The sequence below is a fragment of the Oryzias latipes genome, chromosome 11, assembly GCF_002234675.1.
Source record: "Oryzias latipes chromosome 11, ASM223467v1".
NCBI lineage: Eukaryota > Metazoa > Chordata > Actinopteri > Beloniformes > Adrianichthyidae > Oryzias > Oryzias latipes.
Genome location: NC_019869.2, coordinates 15,546,014 through 15,568,541, shown reverse-complemented (window position 1 = coordinate 15,568,541; position 22,528 = coordinate 15,546,014). Strand labels below are relative to the sequence as shown.

The 22,528-nt window shown below is 43.0% G+C and overlaps 1 protein-coding gene across 4 annotated transcripts; it reads left to right on the top strand.

Moving 5' to 3' along the window:
- Nucleotides 1-1,842: 1,842 nt before the first annotated feature.
- LOC101174845 (chromodomain-helicase-DNA-binding protein 4) lies at nucleotides 1,843-22,460 on the top strand. 4 transcript variants are annotated; one of them, XM_023959916.1, is made up of 41 exons: nucleotides 1,843-2,051; nucleotides 2,449-2,653; nucleotides 4,822-4,931; nucleotides 5,161-5,400; nucleotides 7,333-7,451; nucleotides 7,542-7,807; nucleotides 7,936-8,066; nucleotides 8,150-8,279; nucleotides 8,908-9,071; nucleotides 9,155-9,388; nucleotides 10,803-11,006; nucleotides 11,092-11,300; nucleotides 11,499-11,630; nucleotides 11,702-11,801; nucleotides 11,949-12,140; nucleotides 12,863-13,063; nucleotides 13,148-13,285; nucleotides 13,513-13,634; nucleotides 13,948-14,121; nucleotides 14,205-14,346; nucleotides 14,428-14,559; nucleotides 14,638-14,755; nucleotides 14,889-15,013; nucleotides 15,101-15,193; nucleotides 15,314-15,452; nucleotides 15,539-15,708; nucleotides 15,794-15,968; nucleotides 17,026-17,115; nucleotides 17,198-17,289; nucleotides 17,381-17,514; nucleotides 17,672-17,816; nucleotides 17,920-18,073; nucleotides 18,148-18,254; nucleotides 18,334-18,571; nucleotides 18,731-18,790; nucleotides 18,879-19,055; nucleotides 19,131-19,239; nucleotides 19,325-19,457; nucleotides 20,393-20,588; nucleotides 20,675-20,844; nucleotides 22,142-22,460. In XM_023959916.1, the coding sequence occupies exons 2-41, from the start codon at nucleotides 2,590-2,592 to the stop codon at nucleotides 22,154-22,156; spliced, it is 5,844 nt and encodes a 1,947-aa protein (XP_023815684.1). In that variant the 5' UTR covers nucleotides 1,843-2,051; nucleotides 2,449-2,589; the 3' UTR covers nucleotides 22,157-22,460. The 4 variants fall into 4 exon arrangements, with proteins under 4 accessions (XP_023815684.1, XP_011479289.1, XP_023815683.1 ...); XM_011480987.3 differs by having other exon boundaries at nucleotides 15,791-15,968; XM_023959915.1 differs by having other exon boundaries at nucleotides 8,902-9,071.
- Nucleotides 22,461-22,528: the final 68 nt, after the last annotated feature.

The following is a 22,528-nucleotide window of genomic DNA, read 5'->3' as shown; positions in this document are numbered from 1 at the left end:
GGACAACACTTATGTCACTTCTTATCTGTGGTTGGGTTGGATGGTCCTCCAATAACCACACTGAGACTGGATCTCACCAGAGGTCACTTGCAAGCAAACTCTGTCTTTCATTTTCCGGCAGACCACAGTTCAGGAGCTAAATGGTGTTTAAGCCATTGTCCCTCATTGTACTTATGGAAACTCTTAAGATAATACTGTAGAAAACGTTTCAATTTATTCCATGGCTGCTTTGTTTACTGCAATGTTTTATGCTTTTTAACTCATGATTAATCATTTATTTTTCACCAACTAAAGGGCCAAAGATCATTGTTCTTAAGTTAAATCTTAAGTGCTTTTTTCCCACAAGTAAAACACTGATAGTTTTCCCAGATGTGTAAAAAATTTGTATTTTTGCAGATTTCTAAAAGGTTTTGACTTTGTTCTCCTGAGGAGTTTCACATTTGATTCACTGGTGGTTTCCACATCAATGACAACATATTTTCCATGGATTTCCCTGTCTTTTCATCTGTAAAACATAATTTCACATCAGCACATGATCACCGTCTTCAAGTATTAATTTAAACGGGGAGGGTTCCACTTTTCTTTCAACAAAAACTATCTCATAAAAACTAAATTTTATAATCATATTATCATATTGATACAAACAAAAGCATTTATATGCAATGAAAAAATAACTGTACTATCTGGTACATCACTTTAACTTACTGACACAGATTATTTATTTTAACAAGTATCTGGATTTTTCAAGTTGAAAGGATCTTTCTAGTATCCATATGCTTGTATCCTCAATTTTCAGTGGTGTAAAAAAACTAAAAAATAAAGCTTTTAAATATTTTTTAAAGAAATTGGTCCTTTGTAGAGATGATTTCCCATGAGGAGAAACATCATCCCGGAGCTTGTCTGCCTCTCTAAGCACTTATATTCAGCATGTTGCCCCTCGGTCCAACTGTGCTGTAGTCAGTCAATGGTGGGAAAAAGCTGTCTAGGACCCAGACGTTTTTCCCACCATAGACTGCAGTGCATTTCCTCGCAGCCTGTTGAGCAAGCTAGCGTGTGTATGTGTGCAGACAGTTTAACTCAGCTGTTGGCTTGCACTTCTGGGCTCCCTCCTCAGGCTTCTCTGGGAGGATAACAGCCGCAGACTCAAGCTGAAGTCCCAATCCTGTGACCTCTAGCTGTCGTCTTGGAGGGACGGGGGCAACATTTAACCTCAGGACAAGCTTTTGACTTTCCAGGTTTCTTGGCCTCCATATGGCGGCTGGCCTGCAGGCTGCCCTCGTGCTGACTAATGCTCACGGAGTGTCTGAGTTTGAGGGGCCTCATGTGGGGGTGACACTGGGGTCACCGGGAATCACCCCACAATTTGTGACCCCCTACTGTGCTTTACAGTTGGTCACTGGTTTTTGGCCAGGAGGTGTGTGACAGGCACGCTCGCGTACAGTACAGAGCCTGCGCATACATGCAAACGTGCACACTCAAGTTAAGCAGTCATGTGGCACACGCAGTTGCCATGTGACGCTTTTCCTTTTTTCCCTCCTTTCTGCTATCTCTCTTTTTCGGAGTTATGCTTATTGTGGGATGTCAGTGACTGCGTTCATTACTATTATGGGATGCCAGCCGGGGTGGGAGGGGTGAGCATCTCCATGGAAACCGTGGTTGCTAAGGGAGGGGTGGAGAGGGGTGATGTGCATGGAGGAATGGGGAAGAGACTGAAGGGGGGGGGGGGTGTGGGGGGTGAATATTATGGTCTGTACGTAGCAAGGTAACTATGCAGAGTGGGGGAGGGGTGAGTAAAATGTGTGTATATGTATGTGTGTGTGTGTGTGGATATTATGGGATGCCTGCCCCCTGATCTCTTTGTGTGCGCGCGCGAGCGCGGGGTGTGTGGTGTGCGAAGAAGAGAAAGAGGAGACGACGTCGTGCGCACACGCTACCACAAAAATAAAACACCGACATATATTTTAATTACCTGTGCACCGTTACCTTAAGAAAAAGAAGCTTCCAAGTATTGACCTATTGACAAACTGATCCTGGAGTTTGGGGATCAAGTTGTAAGTACTGTCTTAGTTTTGGGTTTGAAAATTGACTTGGTCTTGGGTCACGGGGAGATGTTGAGGGTACGGAAGCTGTGGAGCGGAGTATTTTTTTCTGCTACAATTCTGCAGTTTGGCTCACATGTGAGCCTGCCCGCCGGTTCGGCTCGGCTAATGGTCATGCTAATGCACCGAAAGTAGCGATATAGTGTCAAGATGTCAGCGGAACGTGTAGATGTGTGAGAGGCGAACATTTGTAAAGATGTCAACTTGATAACCAGATAAAGTTAGATTTGTAAGTCCATGCGGTGATTGTTGAATCCCTCGGAGGCTTACTGGCTACTGTGTTTTGAAAGCTTTTAGCTCCTAATAACCGACTTCCGTTTTCTTTTGTGTTCCCATTTGTCCTGTTAAGACTTGATTGGCTGCCCCCTCGTTTCTACACACTTGGACCGACTCCAATCTGGGTCCGAACTCTGGCTAATCCAAAATCCAATAACTTTATTTTGTTAGCTAAACTGTTAGCTAACTAAAAGAAAGTTTTCGGCTATCCATTATGTCTGGAAGTGAGGATGACAGAGATGATTATGGAGCCCGAGACGACCGCCTAATAATGCAAGGTAAGATCAGCCTCGCTCGTTAGCCGAAGTGGCTAGCGTTCGCGGTGTGTGTGCTAGCCCGAGCAGATGTTTTTGACATTCAGATCAATCATGTTGTGTTAGCATGGCGCTAGCTTCCCAATGCGGCTAACTACCGGGTAGTTAGCAAACCGGCCGTTGAACATTTTCGCATCTGTTAGCACTCTTTAGAAGCAAATCGTTTTACCCAATAACATTCAGATGCTTTAACGCTGATAGTTTCATTGTAGTGGAGTCATGCCGGCAGACCGGCATGTTTCCCGGGGCCTAATGTTAGCCAGCTACCGGTATGTTTTTACGTGTCGATGACAAGATGGAGGCAGCCAGTTAGCTTGAAAGCTGGTGGATGACGTTCAGTAACATCCCCTCCTCATCCTTTGGCAGAAACGGGGAGTAAAAGTACACATTTTTAACAAATCTCAGAATGGATGTCCCCACCAAGTCAGTCGTCTTCTAAAATACGCGCTAATTGAAAACCCCGTTCTGGCTGAAACCTACGTAATGTAAGATTAGTTTGAACCAGCGCGCGCGCAGTACACACAGTGGAACAGTTGAGAACAAATATTCATTCGAGTCGGCTTGAAGTCGACAACAAAGACTGTCGTTACTGTTCTTGAAATAGAGTTTTTTGTAAATAGGACTAACTCTAAAGCTAAAAAGTGCTCAGTAAACCGGAGACCTTCAAAAATAATGGCTCCTGACGTATTTCAATGCAATATTGTCCATGGTCTTCACCTGAGCTGGTTAGAGTAGTTACAAGTAGTGCAAATAACTAAGGATTTAGTCAGTATTTATTGATTTATTCATTATGAAATGAATTCGACAACCTCAGTTTGCTACATCTGCGGTTGCTGTATTTTGTTGGCTTCAAATCAGAGCCTTTTGTTTCGTGGTGGAATCCAAAAACACCCAAGTCACTAAACTAATACAATTAAAGACAGTCATTTAATGACAGTCATGTGATTAATCTGACGGGTTGATGATGATGAAATTGATTTTCCAAAGTGTCAAAAATCACTTAAACTTTGTTGAGGGTTGATGGTAATGGTAGTTCACAAAAAATCATTCAGCATTAAAAAAAAAAAACTTTGACTGGAATTAGACTTTTTCTTATGTTTTCTTTATAAAGCCAATAAATTAGGTTATAAAGCAGCCTACTTGACTTGGTTTATGCTTTTTTAGGTGAAACGTCTTAAGTTAAATAAAGAATAAACCATGTCTAGTCGACGGCTCTTTTACATTCTACTTACCGGTAATTAAATTATTGAGACTCTACACAGATATTTTTATAAAGATTTAGTTTTGCAGAGCTCAGATGACATTCATGTCTCAAGCATTGTGTTTCTTATTGTCCTGGCTTTTGACTGGATCATACATAATTTTTAAACTTCTACACAAATAGTTCTATAAAGAAAATAGCTCAGGTCTGTTCAAATGTAACAAGACTCATTTTGGATTGATTTGTAGATCTTAGTTGTTACCAGGTACTGTGACTGATGGCTGAACCTCTAGATTACTTTATCCAGAAACATTTTATGCTCATTTCATATTTAAAGTACTAGCATAATTGCCTTCTCCTTGTTCTGAATGAATACTGGCAAATTTTTGCCTCTCTTGCAACATTTACCTTTTTTTTTTACTTTGCTGATACCACACAGCTTAAACTTTAAGTTCAGTTTTGGAAAGTGCGTCTGATTATGCTTTTTGACCCCCCCCCCCTTTTATCCATTTAGGGATTGCTTGTATAGAAATCTAATTAATTTTAATGAGTCTCCTGTGTTAGGCCAGTATCTCAGTACTGCTGCTAGAAACGGGTTAATCCATGACTACCAGGTTAATGAATTTACAGCCAAGTTGTGTCATAATGCTGTGTCAAAGAAGAGGAAGAACTTAAAGCTTTGCAATATTTTGCTGCTAAATCGTGTTGATGTGAAATTTCTGTTGATATAGAAAAACTTAAAAATATTAAACTTTTGTGTACCCATGTCACTGAAAGTTTTGGTAAACAAACTAAGGCACATCCATGCTTAACCTACATGTGACTGATTGTTAGACATGCTGTCCTCAGAGCGAGCTCTTGAGGAATGTTACGACACAGGCAGCAGGTTTGTATCGTGTGGAATAAAACTCTCCTTTGGTGTGGTTTGCAGATGATGAGGAAGAGGAGATCTCGGAGAATGAGACTCCGAAGGTGAGGAAGAAGAAAAAAGCCAAGAAAAGCAAAGAGAGCAAAAGCAGCAAGAGGCGGTCTCGCAGAGAGGTAAATGTGAGCAAGTGGGTCAAGAGGGTCTGCGGAGATTGGTGTCCTGTTTTTCAGTGATTAATTCTTAATACGACTGCATCTTATTAGCATTATGTTGCAAGAATTTTTTAATATCTGAAATGAGAATTCTCTCATTAGTTGCAAGTTTTAGTTCCAATCAGATGCTGTCCTGTCATTTGAAAATATTTCTGCTTTACAGTTTTGATCTCTGCTTTTCTTGCACCAGGAGCTGGCCATCAGCTCCCCAGAGCCCATGGACATAGGCGGGATAGAAGATGGAGGTGAGGGTCCCGGCCAGCGCTCTGACAGTGAGGGCAGCGACTACACTCCTGGCCGCAAGAAGAAGAAACGAGGCGGCTCCAGTAAAGAGAAGAAAAGGAACAGTGCAGGGGTCGACCGAAGCTCCTCCAAAAGGAAAGAGCCGGAGCCGGAGGAAGACGATGATGAGGACGATGATGATTGCTCTGTAAGGAAACGCGCCGAAACTTTGAGCAGCTAAAAGCAGACAGATATTTTTCACCTATTTTGAAACATTTTTTAAGAAGTATTTCCTGATTTTTAACTGAATCACTGTGAAAAACATGCAGCGTCAAATATATTTTTCCATTAGCTTCTTTTTAAATAGTTCTAGCTTGATCTTAAAGAAAATCCTCCATGTCCCAGGTGTTTGAGCTGTTTTAGCGGTAATCGTGATTCATGAACTGTTCACATGTGCAGATCAAATATCTTCTTTCAGCGATTGAAATATTTTAAGCGATTGTATTGTGGGATTCCTAAAAGGCTTTCTGATACTAAGTAGTACCTTTTTGGTCATCCCCGTACGTCATGAGCAGCTCTTGACTGTACACCTGTAATGGCCTTTGTGTTTGACAAACGTGATATGAGCGATGGTGGAACAAAGAAGTGAGTTGGGTGGACTCGGAGCCTCGCAGCCAATAGCAAGCCGTGCAGATAATGACACTTTTTTTGTGCAGGGGGGGGGGGGAGCGCTGATGGCTTTGGGGTGTGATTTCTGCCTGTGCATATGTCTGTGATAGGTTTGTAAGGTGTATATATTTGCTGTTACCATGGCAACTCTCTTAGTAGCCGCAGCACTGCACTGCGCACTTGACCCTTTTCCTTTTGGTTAGATAAACACATTTTGATTCATTGGCAAAGATATATTCGCTCCATTCTGCAGCTCATTCTGGTTTAGAGAGCCACAATGTTCAAAGGCTAAAGGAGGAAGTCCTTAACGTTTTACTCTGCCACTTTTGTGGCTGACAATTCATTTTTATCCCCTCTTTAAACTTTATTTCTCTGTATACCTGGTGGAACTTTGTGCGATTTGTTTCTTGGAAGAGACTTGAGCCATGAAGTCTGAGAAAATGAAACATTTTTTTTCTCAACATTTTATATAAACATATTTGGTATTTGCTGCTGACTTTCTTTCTTTGCATTGACAGGATTATTGAGTTTTCACGAGTCAAGAAACAATCACTTCTCTTAGAGCTAAACATGGAATATTTTCGGGGGTGTTGAGTATTGATCTTCAGTGAAAAGATCTAAACTCATTTTTGAAATTGCTGTGTCAATTGAAGATTTTAAAATCTTCTCAAAGATTGATTGGCTCTTCAAAATAAGAATTCAAAAAAAGAAATCAAATACCTCAATTAAAAAGACCTTTAAAAATTAAATGTAGTTGTTTAAGTAGTCCAGTTATCTTTTTGTATTGACGCCTTTCTCTGTTACTGTTTATTTTAGAGGCTTTTCATCGAACACCTAAAGCTCTATTCTTGCGTCTTGTGCTGGATAAAACGCTGCGTTCTCAGAATGGCAGTCATTTTGCAATTAGCTATGGTGAAATCACTTTACATATTAAAAAATACTGCATGAAAGCATCAAACAGGAAGTTGGTGATCACAGGGAGTTCAGTAGTCTTTGTAGAGGTCGTGTTTTTCATGCACAAATTGATAAGAAGCGATTCTTTCCAAGCCTCAGTTGAACTCCACTGTTTGGTTTGGTGTCACAGATTTCAAGCAGAAGTCACAGCTCGTCCCACATGTTTGTCACTCGTGCTGTGACTGAGCATGAAGATCTGTAATCATGCAGCTGAATTTTTTTTTTTGAAAGTTATAGTTCAATGTGGATCACAGTATCCATAAGTACTGGAATCCTGTTTGGGACGATTTAAACATGTTTGCTAAACCAAGTTGACTGTTACTCAGTAGTATCATATTGTTTCACTATAGAGTATTGACATAGCAGCATCTCTGCTCCAATAGATTATTACATCCCTGTTATTAATATGAAAGTTTTTCTGCAACAGACGTGAAATTAGTAATTATAAAAACCAGATTGATTTAATCATTAACATTCGCTTTGTACATGCTGGACTAATGTTGTGTTGCTCCTGCAGGAGCCAAAGTCTTCGTCTCAGCTGTTGGATGATTGGGGGATGGAGGACATCGACCACGTCTTCACCGAGGAGGATTACCGATCTCTGACTAACTACAAGGCTTTCAGCCAGTTTGTCAGGTAGAGCTCCCCTTTCTGTTTTTTTTCTTTTCCTGGTCTACTTTTGGATTTTAACTTAGCACTGGATTCGCGATCCCCCCCTCCCTGCAGACCACTTATTGCAGCCAAAAACCCCAAGATTGCTGTGTCAAAGATGATGATGGTTCTGGGGGCAAAGTGGCGGGAGTTCAGCACCAACAACCCCCTGAGAGGTGCAGCTGCTGCCAACGCGGCGCTGGCTACCGCCAACGTACCTGCTGCTGTGGACACCATGGTAGCAGAGGTCACTCCAGCTGCTCCACCCCCACCGGCCCCCGCAGAGCCACAACAGGCGGCTGCACCTCCACTCCGAAAGGCCAAGACCAAGGAAGGCAAAGGTACGGTCTGGACGCAGGGACGGCTGAATAGAACTGTGTTTATCCTATACTGCCATGAACCCTCAAAGATCATCGACCTTTTAAGGTCTCAATTGGTCAAACGGCTTATTACACCTTTTGGTTTGCAGGTCCAAATGCCCGCAAGAAATCAAAGCCCGTGCCAAAACCTCAGGAGAAGAAGAATAATACCAAAACCAAGAAAGTGGCTCCTCTAAAAATCAAGCTGGGAGGCTTTAATAGCAAGAGGAAACGCTCATCGGTACCACAGCTCATGTTCTCATCTACTTTAAGGAGTGATCTTAACACTCCTGCAAACTCACTCTTTGCTTCCTGCATGCGCAGAGCGAAGAAGACGAGCCGGATGCCGACAGCGACTACGAAAATGGCAGCCTCAACAGCGTGTCCATCTCAGAGAGTTCCAACAGCCGCAGCAAGAAGAAGGCCTCCAAGAACAAACCCAAGAAGAAGAAAGGTGCAGTTTCTTTATGGTTTCTCTTAACTTGATTCAGAAACTGTACTCCACTTGTACAGAGTCATGGAAGATCTCAGACGAAATGTGGCGAACGTGTTCACGACACGAGGTGTACAGATCCACATCTTAGTCACAGCAGCTCAAACAACCAAGTTTTATTGTTTAGAAGGGGAAGCCTCCTGGTAAGGCTTGATTCGACGCCGACATCACAAGACTAAAGCACCAATCAGAGAACACCATGGATGGATTCACATCATCAACTGAAGGAGGTCACAGAGAAATGACTAGCTGTGTGGAAATCTGTTTAACAGCAATGCTTTTATTTTCTTCCTGGTCATCTAAAATTTGAGTTTTGTTTGAACCATTCTCGATGAAATTACCTGGCCAATAATTTTCAAAAATGGGGTTGCTTGCTCTGAAATGATGTTTGGCTTCCGTTTGGCTCAGTCTGTTTGAGAGGAAATCTGAATTGTAGGGTAAGTGTGACTCACCGTGTGGGTTTTCTCTCACAAACATCAATGCGGTGTCACAAACAGAATCAGAGCATCCAGTGCAAGGCTCGTGGGTGTGATGGGAGTTTTTTGTCTTTCATTTTTATTATATATTTTCCCGCCCTTGTCAGAAGCAGAAGATGGTGATGGCTATGAGACCGACCACCAGGACTACTGTGAGGTTTGCCAGCAGGGAGGAGAGATCATCCTGTGTGACACCTGCCCCAGAGCGTACCATATGGTGTGCCTGGACCCCGACATGGAGAAGGCGCCTGAGGGCACCTGGAGTTGCCCTCACTGTGTAAGAATCAAACATACACCTTTTTATCTCCTCCAAGAATTAGGAGTGTTGGTGTGTGACTTTTTTCTTCCTGGAAACCACAGGAGAAGGAGGGCATCCAGTGGGAAGCCAGAGAGGACGTGTCAGACGCAGAGGAAGACAATGGCGAGACAGGAGAGATGGAGGAGGATGACCACCACATGGAGTTCTGCAGGGTTTGCAAGGATGGAGGAGAGCTGCTGTGCTGCGATTCCTGCCCCTCGTCGTACCACATCCACTGTCTCAACCCCCCACTCCCCGAGATTCCCAACGGAGAGTGGATCTGCCCTCGCTGCACAGTAAGTATACCAAAGGGGGAGAGAAGCTGGACTTCCTGGTGCCAGTGGAAGCAGCTGTGGAGAATTTTCTGGAACTTTGTGTCGTCTGATCCTCGTTTTTGCCAGTGGAAGTTGATTTTGTGTGTTTGGTTGGATGAACACATTTTTAATGATTTAAAAAAAAAAACTTGAAGCGAGTTTGATTCATTCAAAAACTGCAGCTGCTTCATAACTTTGTAAAGGTGTATTAAGTAAAGAGTTCAGAAATAGGTTTGGAGGCAAGCCTCAGAACAGACAGACATCAAAGAAAACCCAATCTATTAAATGGATTTGTAGAAGTAAGGCGGTCAGCAGAATGAAAACAAACAAAGACTGACAGTGGAAAATCAGAGGACCACTACTGAAAGAAGTTCTGCTTAAGGGTTGGTTAGTAATTATTGGGGTTTATTTGATTAAAAAAAGCAACAACACATTTTATTTCAGAAAAATGTTATATGTTGTTTTTATTTTATTATTTTAAATAATGGAAGTGGTCTGAGGAAATTTAAACAGCCCTTTTTCACTTTTATTCAGTCGACATCTTCTCACTCATCAGGGGTTTTGTTTTTATGCTTTGGATGATGGATTTGTCCAACAATGGCTGACTGAGGAGAATATTATGGGATCTTTTGTGGTTTAAACCAAACTAGTAATAAAAAATAAATGTAATACAATTTAGATCAAGATGAAAAGATAAAATGACATACTTCAAAGAACTGTTTGACTCTGAATTAGAGTCTGAAAAAGAGGAGTTCAGAGTTTGAGTGTTTGGAGTCCACGCTTAGTTCATTTGATTATTTTTTTTAATTTTTTTTTTAATGTTTTGGATCAGGACAGTCTAGGTGAATTGTTAGAGACCCTAAAACCTTTGTTTGCTCCCGTCTCTATTCACACTGCAGAAGTGAACAGGATATTTGTGAGGGATACAGTTAAAAGCTGCTCATTCAGTGTTACTGTTGCCCTTAACTGATGATATCTGATCACAACAACAATAGTATTTGCATATCTTTTGTACTTTACGCCTGTTCAGAAGACAATGCTCAATGTTTGTTTTTTTGTCTTTTTCTGCTTTTATATCCCATCTGAACTCTACAAGTTTCTCTTTTTTATGTCAGCACCAGAGTTTATTCTAAACAAAGTGGACTACCCAAGCTCTGGTTTGGACCATACTGTCCAGATGAAGTCTTTGTCCCTTGTGTTATTTGATCTTTTTTCTGAGTTTCCTGGGAGCCAACTAGGAAAGCACGTCAGACTATAGCTGACCTTGTTACATTTTCTTCTATAGACAAACTAATTGCTCCTGAGAAGCAGCTTTTTCAGTCATTGAAACTTTTCCATTATATGAAAAACTTCTGGGTCATGAAGTCAAAAGTTTAAAACCACTCCTGTTTTTCAGTGTCCACCCATGAAAGGAAAGGTACAGAAAATCTTGACATGGCGATGGGGAGAGCCCCCGCCCCCCACGGTGGTGCCCCGCCCTCCAGAACTGGCATCTGATGCCCCCGACCCTCCCCCCTTGAAGGGGCGGGCAGAGCGGGAGTTCTTTGCCAAGTGGTGCAACATGTCGTACTGGCACTGCTCCTGGGTCTCTGAGCTGCAGGTGAGAAAACTTCATCTCAACTTCCTGCAACGAAAAATGTAGAAATTCTCCATAATAAGCCCCCCCATTTCATTGTCCCATGTAGCTTGAGATGCACTGCCAGGTGATGTTCAGGAACTACCAGAGAAAGAACGACATGGATGAACCGCCGCCCATCGACTTTGGGGAAGGAGAGGAAGATAAGTGTGTCAAGAGGAAGAGCAAGGATCCCACATATGTTCACCTGGAGGAGAAGTACCTCCGCTTTGGAATAAAGATGGAGTGGTTGATGATTCACCGCATCCTGAACCACAGGTCAGCATCCACAAGACCAGCTGTTTACAACAAAGATGGTTTAACTCACAACTTCCCTATAAAAAACAAAACAAATGAAAAAAAATTTCGATTAAAATTCAGATTTTGTCTGTATTTAGGGGAAAAAATGCCAAAAAGTCAGAATTGTAGAGTATATGGTAAAGAAGTTAACGCTGTCACGTTTTCTGGGTTTTTCAGTGTGGACAGAAAAAACAACGTCCATTATTTGATCAAGTGGAGGGAGCTGCCGTACGATCAGGCCACCTGGGAGGCCGAGGACATGGATCTACCGGAGTTTGAGCCCTACAAGCAGCAGTACTGGAACCACAGGCAAGAGCTGCTCAGCCTAGAATCTTTTACAAGCAGCGTAGACAGACTGTTCAATAATCTCTGTGCTCCAGGGAGCTGATGATGGGAGACGACGGGAGACCTGGGAAGAAGATCAAAGTAAAAGGAAGAGTGAAGCGACCGGAGAGGCCTCCTGAAAACCCTGTGGTTGATGTGAGTTCACAGGAAAAATGTTTTTACATTGTCATTTTTAGAAATGTAAAAAAACTCCCACAAACTAGGATAACCAGATTGTTTTTTAAATACTTACCATTTACTTCTTTTAAAAAATATGTCCTACCTTTTTATTTCCATTTTAAGCCGACGATCAAGTTCGAACGACAGCCGGATTACCTGGACAGTACCGGCGGGACGCTGCACCCCTACCAGCTGGAGGGCCTGAACTGGCTGCGGTTCTCTTGGGCCCAAGGCACCGACACCATTCTGGCTGATGAAATGGGTCTGGGAAAGACGGTCCAGACCGCGGTCTTCCTCTACTCGCTGTACAAGGAGGTGTGTGGAAGGTCGACGTACTCTGAGGCGCCGCACCCACTCAGGCCGCCGCATACACTCAAACAACTGCTGCGTGTTGAAGTGCTGCTTCTCAACCGGTTTTGGCAACAAAAAGAAAAAAAGAAAATAAAAGACTCATGTTTAAACACAACCTTTTTCCCCCAAAATTCCTCAATCTTTAGTTGAAAAGTTCTTCTAAAATGATTTGACTTTTTTATTTCTGTTTAATTAGTAAAAAGCCACTCAGCCATTTTGTTGAGGTCAGATGAAATCAGACGACATTAACTTGGATCTGTTGGTAGTAAACACTTATTATGCATGTGGTTACTGCCACCTAAAGGTGGGAGGCCAGAATACACTTCCTGTCATAGCCACAGGGGGTTTCGACTAATAGTAAATATTTACTTTTTTAAAATCCTTGCAGTTTGCCAAGTTTAGCTCTTCATTGTTTTATTCTAAAATGTAAACCTTTCACGACAAATAAATGTGAAAAAAATAAAATTAATGCCAACTTCCTGACATCTTGTTTGAAAACAGTAAACAATAAACAATTACTGTGTACCACTCCAAATTTTATTTTGGTTTGTTTCAATTAAATTAAAAATAAATTAATCAAAATAATTGGCACTAATAAATGCTGTTTTTTGTGTGTTTTTGTTTTTTGGGAGTTTCTGGTCTCTGTAAATCACGTGCATCATTTGTGTTTAACTCGTGTCCTCCAGGGTCACTCCAAGGGTCCCTTCCTGGTCAGCGCCCCTCTGTCCACCATCATCAACTGGGAGAGGGAGTTTGAGATGTGGGCGCCTGACATGTACGTGGTGACCTACATTGGAGACAAGGACAGTCGAGCCGTCATCAGGGAGAACGAGTTTTCTTTTGAGGACAATGCCATCCGAGGAGGCAAGAGGGCGTCTAGGATGAAGGTTAGGAGCTGATAAAGAAGAAAGGAAACCCACAAGCATTGAATAAAGTGCTGAGCTTCTGTGCTGCCGCTCTCACCTCAACAGAAAGACTCGTCCATCAAGTTCCACGTCCTGCTGACGTCCTACGAGCTGATCACCATCGACATGGCCGCCCTGGGCTCCATTGACTGGGCCTGCCTGGTGGTGGATGAGGCTCACAGGCTAAAAAACAACCAGTCTAAGGTACAAGCTTATCAAAAAATAACAACCAAGATGGAATCCAGCCAATCTGGAACCACAGTTATTGCTTTAGTTGTAGTTCTACCTGATCTTGAAATACGTTAGTTCTTCAACATCTCATCAGATCTGAAACTTCTTCAGTCTGCCTCTAATTAACCATAAATTTAAAAACAAAATGCACATTTTCTGTCTGAAACCATTTAAAACCTGTTCTTTTTGTCTTTTTTCAGTTTTTCCGGGTCCTGAACAACTACTCTCTGCAGCACAAGCTGCTGCTGACTGGAACCCCTCTGCAGAACAACCTGGAGGAGCTGTTCCACCTGCTCAACTTCCTCACGCCCGAGAGGTTCAAGTACGTCTGGCCTCGGTTTATCATTTTCTATAGGGATTCCTAAAATGACAAGATTTGAATATTGGAACAAAAGTGCTGTAGATTTGTGCTTAATTTAAAAAAAAATCAGATAATTGTAGGTTTTCTATTTTTTATTTACCTGCTTACTCTGCTTTTTGTTGATGATTTTCCCCTTCTCTTTCTTTAACTCTTGTGTTGAAAAGCAAACATGTATCTGGAATGCCTCTGGGGGTCATTTACGATTTGCATTTATTAGCATCATCAAAGGACACTGAAGACTGTCTGTTGCTCACCCATCTGTATTTGAACCCAGCAACTTGGAGGTCTTCCTGGAAGAGTTTGCTGACATCGCGAAGGAGGACCAGATCAAGAAGCTGCACGACATGCTGGGTCCGCACATGCTCAGAAGGCTGAAGGCTGACGTCTTCAAGCACATGCCTTCTAAGACTGAGCTGATCGTACGAGTGGAGCTCAGCCCCATGCAGAAGTGAGTCTTCCTTTTACAAATAAGTAAAAAAGGGGGCAAAAGTAAGGCTAAATCTTTTCTCTCTTTAATTACATTTTTTGCAGGAAGTATTACAAATTTATTCTGACGAAAAACTTTGAGGCCCTCAACACCAAAGGAGGAGGCAACCAGGTTTCATTGCTCAATGTCGTCATGGACCTCAAGAAATGCTGCAACCACCCCTACCTCTTTCCTGCAGCTGCTATGGTACGACCCACAGCCAGAGACAAATGACCGTCAAAGCCTCCCCCTTTTCTATCAAGGTGAATGTTCGGTTCTTCCAAACAGGAAGCTCCCAAACTGCCAAACGGGATGTACGATGGAAGTGCTCTGACAAAGTCCTCTGGGAAACTGATGCTGCTGCAGAAGATGATGAGGAAGCTGAAGGAGGGCGGACACAGAGTGCTTGTTTTCTCTCAAGTGAGACTCCTAATGAACTGAAAAAAATAGTCTCCCTCCTATGTTTGCTGAATTTCATTTGGATTCTGGTGTCTGCAGATGACAAAAATGTTGGATCTGCTGGAGGACTTCTTGGAGAACGAAGGGTACAAGTATGAAAGGATAGATGGAGGAATCACAGGAGGGATGAGACAGGAAGCTATAGACCGCTTCAATGGTAAAAATAGAAACAAACTGTTATCTTTATTCACTTTTCTTTGTTACATATTTTTCAGATATGAAGTCCATCCATTTTTGGATTTTGTTTAGACATCAAAAAGTACAGATTTGATTTCCTCTTCTCCCCTCAGCTCCTGGAGCTCAGCAGTTTGCCTTCCTGCTGTCAACAAGGGCAGGAGGGTTGGGCATCAACCTGGCCACAGCCGACACCGTCATCATCTACGACTCAGACTGGAATCCTCACAATGACATCCAGGTGCGACTCTGTTTTACCGCTAGGTTTCAGAGTAGCAGCGGGTGGCTTGTGTGCGTTGACATCCGTCTCCTCTGCCTCTGAACTCAGGCCTTCAGCAGAGCTCATCGAATCGGGCAAAACAAGAAGGTGATGATCTACCGCTTTGTCACCAAGGCTTCAGTGGAGGAGAGAATCACTCAGGTTTGCAAGTTTGAAAGTAAATAAAGTAACTTTGTATAGCAGACTGAAATGTGTCTTCTCTCAACTAACCTTTTACATTCTGAGTCGTAACGTTTTCTTCTTGTTTGATCTCTTCCTCAGGTTGCTAAAAAGAAGATGATGCTGACTCACCTGGTGGTCCGACCTGGTCTTGGATCTAAGACGGGCTCCATGTCCAAGCAGGAGCTGGACGATATCCTCAAGTTTGGAACAGAAGAGCTCTTTAAGGATGAGGGTGAAGGTGAGGATGGATCTGTTCAAACAGATGGGAAAGATGGTGAGGGAGCGAGCTCAGCTGGCTCATCTTTTTTTAATACACATCTGCAGGTGAGAACAAAGAGGAGGACAGCAGCATCATTCACTACGACGATAAAGCCATCGACCGACTGCTGGACAGGAACCAGGATGCCACAGACGACACAGAGCTGCAGAGCATGAACGAGTACCTGAGCTCCTTCAAGGTGGCTCAGTATGTGGTCAAAGACGAGGAGGAGGAGGTGAGCCACACATGCATGCAGAAGCAGCAGCAGGCCTTTCTCTGTTACTTTTTCCCAGTTCTGAGTGTGTTACTTCCTTCAGGAGGAGGAGGTGCAGCGGGAAATCATCAAGCAGGAGGAGAGCGTGGATCCAGACTACTGGGAGAAGCTGCTGCGGCATCATTATGAGCAGCAGCAGGAGGATCTGGCTCGAAACCTTGGCAAAGGCAAACGCATCCGCAAGCAGGTCAACTATAACGATGGATCACAAGAAGATCGAGGTACATGTTCATTCAGCACCGGGCTATTTTATTCTGAAGTCGTGCTCGCTCGGTTACTAATATTTCATTTTTATACAACATATAAGAACTTAACAATAATGAGAGGGATTGCAGGTTTGACTTTTATTTGAATTTACTGGTAGATGTGTTTCTGCTCAAGGTTCTGTGCATTTGAAAAGGCATTGCTATCATGTGGATTTTTTAAAGAAAACAATATAAGTACATCTCAAAAGTACTTCACATTCAAGTCAGATTAGTGTCCTCCAGTGCTGCAATGAAAAAAAGCTCCTCATACAGAGCATAACGCTGATCTAACATCAAAAAGTCTAACAGAAGACAGATGCTGAATTTATTTCCCCCTATTTTTTATGTTTTTTATTAATTAAAAACCTTGTTCCTGACACTTTAAAGGCAGTTATTTCCAAAATTCAGCCCTCTCTACTGAACTGTTGCCGGGGATGAATAGTGCTGCCGTTTGCTTCTGTCCGAACACGTTCCAAAAGTTTACACCAAAAATATCTTTTTGTTGCCGTTGTTTACTGAAAAGAATCTGCATGCATGTTTTCAAATCTGAGTCATTTTTCTCCCCATTAATGTCCTTCACTTTCTCTCACACTCATTGACTTCCTGTCTGCGTAACCCTTTTATGTAAATTTCCATAATTTACATGAGTCTAATATTTTTACAACAGCATAAACTCGCCACTGTTCTGTCTGCCTAGCCTTCAATCCCATTTTTTATCTAAAAAGAGAATCTCCCAATCTACTTGTAAACATTCCAGTTTACCATCATCTAATTTTCTTTCAACTCCTTTTTCTGTTTTAAAAAAAAAAAAGTCGTATTTCATGTTTGTATCAAAAGATGCTTCACTGAACCGTCTAGTATCTGCTGTTAAGGCAGAGTCGTGTTTGGGCTAAAAGCAAACATGGTGATCTAAACAGATGAGGTGTCCTCTCAACAAAGACAAGTTTAGATCTTTTAAGAAGCTTCCTTCTACTTGGCTTAAGTGTTTTTTCTGAATAATGAAGAGAATCCTTTCTTTGCTTTTGTCTCAAAGCTGATTGGCAGGATGACCAGTCTGATGGCCAATCGGATTACTCTGTGGCGTCAGAGGAAGGTGACGAGGACTTTGATGAGCGATCGGAAGGTAAAGAACTTCTGTAACGCAGCGTTCTTGGTTTTGAAGCGTTTACTATATGAGCTGTTTAACCACAATGATGCCTCTGCAGCAAACTCCCGCAGGCCGAACAGGAAGGGCCTGAGGAACGACAAAGACAAGCCACTGCCCCCCCTGCTGGCCAGGGTGGGAGGCAACATTGAGGTGAGCTGCTTTCCCACCTACTTGGATCTGGTAAAACTGTAAACTACACCAACAAGTTTCCTGTATGAAAACAGTCTGATCTGCTGTCCAGGTGTTGGGCTTCAACTCTCGGCAGAGGAAGGCCTTCCTGAACGCTGTGATGCGTTATGGGATGCCCCCTCAAGATGCTTTTACCACCCAGTGGTTGGTCCGAGACCTACGAGGGAAATCCGAGAAAGAATTCAAGTACGAAATTCTACTTTATTTTTTATAACCCTTCTGAAGTTTCATATTTGAGATACTTTTTTTAGATATTTTCTTTTCTTAGATGCTTTACTGCTATGAATATAGCATGCTGTCACCCTGCTCTGTTTTGATGTAACACTATTTTACCCCCCTTCAGGGCCTATGTCTCTCTGTTTATGCGCCACCTCTGTGAACCGGGAGCTGACGGAGCTGAGACTTTTGCAGACGGCGTTCCCAGAGAGGGCCTGTCACGCCAGCACGTCCTCACTCGCATTGGAGTTATGTCGCTTATTCGCAAGAAGGTAAAAAAAACCTATGCGCGTTTCCCCGTTTGCTTTCTTCATACCAAGTGGGTAATCTGGTTTAATCTGAGGAGTTCTCCCGGCTGCTGTCTTCGTCCTGCAGGTGCAGGAGTTCGAGCATGTCAACGGGCAGTGGTCGATGCCCTGGATGGCTGAGCTGGAGGAGAACAAGCGGGCCGCAGCTCAACCGGACTCCCCCGGAAAAACTCCGTCCACTGGCACCCCCGCCGATACGCAGCCCAACACCCCCGCTGCAGGTAGGATGGAGCAGCCGGTTGGACTTTCAGTCGACACTAAAACAGAAACACTCACTAGATTTGTCTCATTGAAGTAGACGACCCTTCAAAGAACGAAGAGATGAAGGATGGAGAGAAGGAGGTGAAGAAGGAGACAGAGACGGAGAAAAACGACAAAGATCCTGTCAAAGGCAGCGACGAGGTGAGGCTGTGATGACCTGAGGAAGACTATTTCACTTAAAGAGGAAGAGGTGATGTAATCAGAGCCCTGATGCTCACAGGTGATCGCCATACCAGACGAGGAGGAGAAGAGTCTCACTTCAGAGCAGGAGAAGAACGGCGTGGAGGCCATGGAGACGGAAAAGCCGAGCAACGGCGACGCCGAGAGTGCCAAAGAGAAGGAGGCCGAGAAGGAAGGCGGAGACGAGAAGAGTCCAGAGGGAAAAGAGGAAACCAAGCCGCCTGCAGAGGCTAAAACGGAGGGGTCAGAGGTCAAACCTGGGGACTCGGAAATGAAAGGTTAGGGGGAAAAATAAAGTTAATACTGTCAGATGATTTAATTTTTATTTATGTTAAAAAGTTATTGGTTGATATTTACGGTTTTATTTTTTGACAAAGATAATATTTGATTAATCTGTGATTAATTTTTATAAAAAAAAATTCTCTTCACTATTAAAGAAGAAAATAAGGAAGAAAAGACAGAAAAGATGGACACCACTCCACCAGATGTAAAGAAAGGTAGCAGCTTGTTTTCTCCTCCTGATTTCCTTTTTTTAAACGGAACATTTCGGCTGATTTCTGAACTCCACTCATTTTGATCGTGCAGATTTGAAGGATGAGAAAGAAGCTCCAAAGCCAGAAGAGGCCACCAAACTGCAGAACGGAGACGGCAGCAAAGAGGGCGCAGCGTCAGCCACCGCCGTTTCGGCCAGCAGCGTGAGCGAGGAGAAAAAGAAGGCCAAAACTCGCTTTATGTTCAACATCGCAGACGGAGGATTTACAGGTGCTCGCATGGACGGACAAAACTGAGCTGATCAAAGACGTCCTCCTCTCTGACGCCCTCTTCTCTTCTCTGTAGAGCTCCACTCTTTGTGGCAGAACGAGGAGCGCGCCGCCACGGTTACAAAGAAAACCAATGAGATCTGGCACCGTCGCCATGACTACTGGCTGCTGGCTGGCATAATCCAGTATCCTTTCCAACATCAGCTTTTTATTGATATTCTTGTGCTCCTGAGTGGAAGGTGTTATTGTGCTTAACCGAAGCCCTCTAAGACATGGATACGCTCGCTGGCAGGACATCCAGAATGACGTCCGGTTCGCCATCCTCAACGAGCCTTTTAAAGGAGAAATCAACAGAGGAAACTTCCTGGAAATCAAGAACAAGTTCCTCGCCAGAAGATTCAAGGTATGAAAGGTTTTTGTTTTAAATACTTCAGACATCATTTGATGTTGTTTATAGCTACGTTCACACCGCCATCAGAAACGCGTGTTCAAGCTAAGCCAAAGTCTTGGTAAATGTGCTTAAATGCTTGTTTCGGGCTTCCGCATTCCAAACTCCTGTTTATGCGTAGATACACACATTTTTAAGACTGTTTTTGGGCTCTGTACAAAACATTGAACGCAAGTTAAACCAGTTGAACTTTGACCATCCAGGGACCCAAATATGGTAGTGATGTATAGATAATGTCCTTTTTAAATCACGGAAGTGCTAAACGTTTGAAAATTGATCATGTAATAATAATAATAATGGATTGGATTTATCTGCGCTTTTCAAGTCACTCAAAGCGCTTACATTGTGTCCATTATTCATTCATTCCTCATTCATACTTGGTGATGGTAAGCTACAGTTGTAGCCACAGCTGCCCTGGGGCAGACTGACAGAGGCGTGGCTACCAGTTCGCGCCTACGGCACCTCTGACCATCACCGGGATCATTCATGCACATTCACACACCAGTGGAGCCACACTGGAGGCAGGGAGGGTGAAGTGTCTTGCCCAAGGACACAAGGACATTTTGGCTGGTGGGAGCGGGGATCGAACCGCCAACCCTTCGATCATTGGACGACCCGCTCAACCACCTGAGCCACTGTCGGCACTAGATAAATTAGATAAATGTAGATAAAATAATAAATGTGGTTTGTGCCCAGGTGGAATTATGACACCAAGTCTTTTTATATATAAGAATAGAGCTGTGAAAGAAAACAATTCACACCACCCACAGTACAAGTTGTTTTGGTTTGTGTTTAGTTTGTGTCTCTCAGTTTTGCTGTAAATGGACTTGAATTGAATGATACAGATTGGAGGGATCTTCTCAAATGAACCGTCTTTCTCTTTGCTGCAGCTGCTGGAGCAGGCGCTCGTGATCGAGGAGCAGCTGCGCCGAGCGGCCTACCTCAACATGTCTGAGGACCCCTCTCACCCCTCCATGGCCCTCAACACCCGCTTCAGTGAGGTGGAGTGTCTGGCCGAGTCCCACCAGCACCTGAGCAAGGAGTCCATGTCCGGGAACAAACCGGCCAACGCCGTTCTGCACAAAGGTAAGCGCCTGCAGAACTCCACCTGGTGGTGCGCTAACAACACCTGCGGTTGGCGGGGCTTGACTCGTCTCTGCTCTGTTTGTCAGTGTTGAAGCAGCTGGAGGAGCTGCTGAGTGACATGAAGGCAGACGTCACGCGCCTCCCAGCAACCATCGCCCGGATACCCCCTGTTGCTGTGCGACTCCAGATGTCCGAGAGGAATATTCTGAGTCGCCTGGCAAGCAGAGCCCCCGAGGCACCGCCACAGACGCAGCAGGTGACGGAGCTTCACTCCATAATCTTAAATAACATGGCACATCTTTAAACTTTCATAGAATTAAAACCATAAAAAACTTTTCTCAACATTTTTTACAAGCAACAAAGTTGTTAACAAAAGTCAGCTATGCTACCACAACAAGTTAAATCTTTGTTTAAGAATCCCTCTAAGCCATATCATTACCATCATCTTCAGTGATTCTTCCCACAAATCCTCATAGAAATTCACGGATCATATTTGAAAACCACCTCAACTTTGCAGAAAGCATTTAAACTTGCACAGATTTGCTTCTACAACATTAGAAAAGTCAGACTTTTCGCTTTTTGAACCCCAACTCCTGTAGGAGGCATTTGACCTCTGATCAATTTCCTCCATCAATTGTTGCAAGGCTACCAGCCTGCAGGAAAGCAGATCTTAAAAGTAGATATTTTAAAAATGTATCCACTCAATGAGTTCCTGAATGGCTATAAGAACAAAAAAAATTACCTATCAAGCCAAGAGAACATGCAGTAACAAATTAGGCTAATACACCATTGGCTGAATAAGTGATGTGTTACAGAGACAGTCGTGCAGAACTGAAGATCTGTAAAAAAAAATCATCGAGCGATGATGAAAAAAATCTACTTCAAAATCGATGTTCTTGAAGGTCAAAGTGTAAAAAGGATTTGTAGATCTGATGATCTTCAGCTCATCTATGACAGAAACTGAAGGAATCGCTCTACATAACTGACTTTATTGAAATTCTTTAATGGATGATTGTGGTCTTTGGACCCTCAGACTACACTGCATCACTCATTCCATAAGCTCCAAAGGTTCAGTCCACTGACGCGTCTGTGTCTGCTAAAGGAAGCCATATCCAAACCGTCATTGGGGGACGTAGAAGTGGTCTGTGGTCAGATGAGTCCAAATGGGAGATTCTTGTTGATAACTGTGTCCTTCGTTGGGGCGGGGCTTCAAAAAGCTCAGTCCTGTTGGCAGGAATGGTTGCCAAAAGAAACGATGACTCAGTTCGATTCTACCCGATCCTTGCTTACTGATGTTGTCCAACTGCAACATGGCGACGTCTGTGTTGCAATAAACAGAATTGACTTTAAAGTAAATCATTTTCTATGACGTCTCTCCAGTTCTCATATACAGTCAGATAGCACAGACCTTAAGTTTCGCTGTGAATATTTTTTTAATTCAAATATCGTACATATTTAACCTTTTTTCCCTTTTGGAACTCGGATTTTATTTTTTAGATCCTCTCTGCAAGTGACGGGAAGTCTAACAGTGTTTTTTTTTTTTACTTCCTCAGATGTCACAGCAGTAGACTGAAAAATGTCTCTAACCCGGAGCCCCTTCCTCATGTCAACATTCCTGATTGGCGCACGGCCGAAGGACAGACTGGGCGCCCAAGCTTGAAGCCACACCCACTTCGCTCCCTTCATTCTTAATGAACTTTACAGAGTTTTTTTGTGGAGGATCAAATCTTCTGACTCCCCGAGAATGAGGCCGTGGACAAAAAGCTATTTTATTTTTTTCCTTTTTTTTTTTTCAAGTTCTGTATTAATATTATTGATATAATGTTATTATCATGGTTTTTTGGGACCTAAATAAAAAAAGAAAAAAAAGTCTTTGCTTTATTTTCAATCTTTGGAGGAAAAATAAGGAAAACGTTTTTCTAAAATCCTATACGGAGATA

What these genes read in the sequence shown, in the direction of transcription:
- LOC101174845 (XM_011480984.3), top strand. Translation starts at nt 2,590, where the DNA reads ATGTCTGGAAGTGAGGATGACAGAGATGATTATGGAGCCCGAGACGAC. An exon ending in ATCCTCACAATGACATCCAG is followed by an intron (nt 15,014 to 15,100) that starts GTGCGACTCTGT and finishes CTCTGAACTCAG; the next exon opens with GCCTTCAGCAGAGCTCATCG. An exon ending in CTTTGATGAGCGATCGGAAG is followed by an intron (nt 17,116 to 17,197) that starts GTAAAGAACTTC and finishes ATGCCTCTGCAG; the next exon opens with CAAACTCCCGCAGGCCGAAC.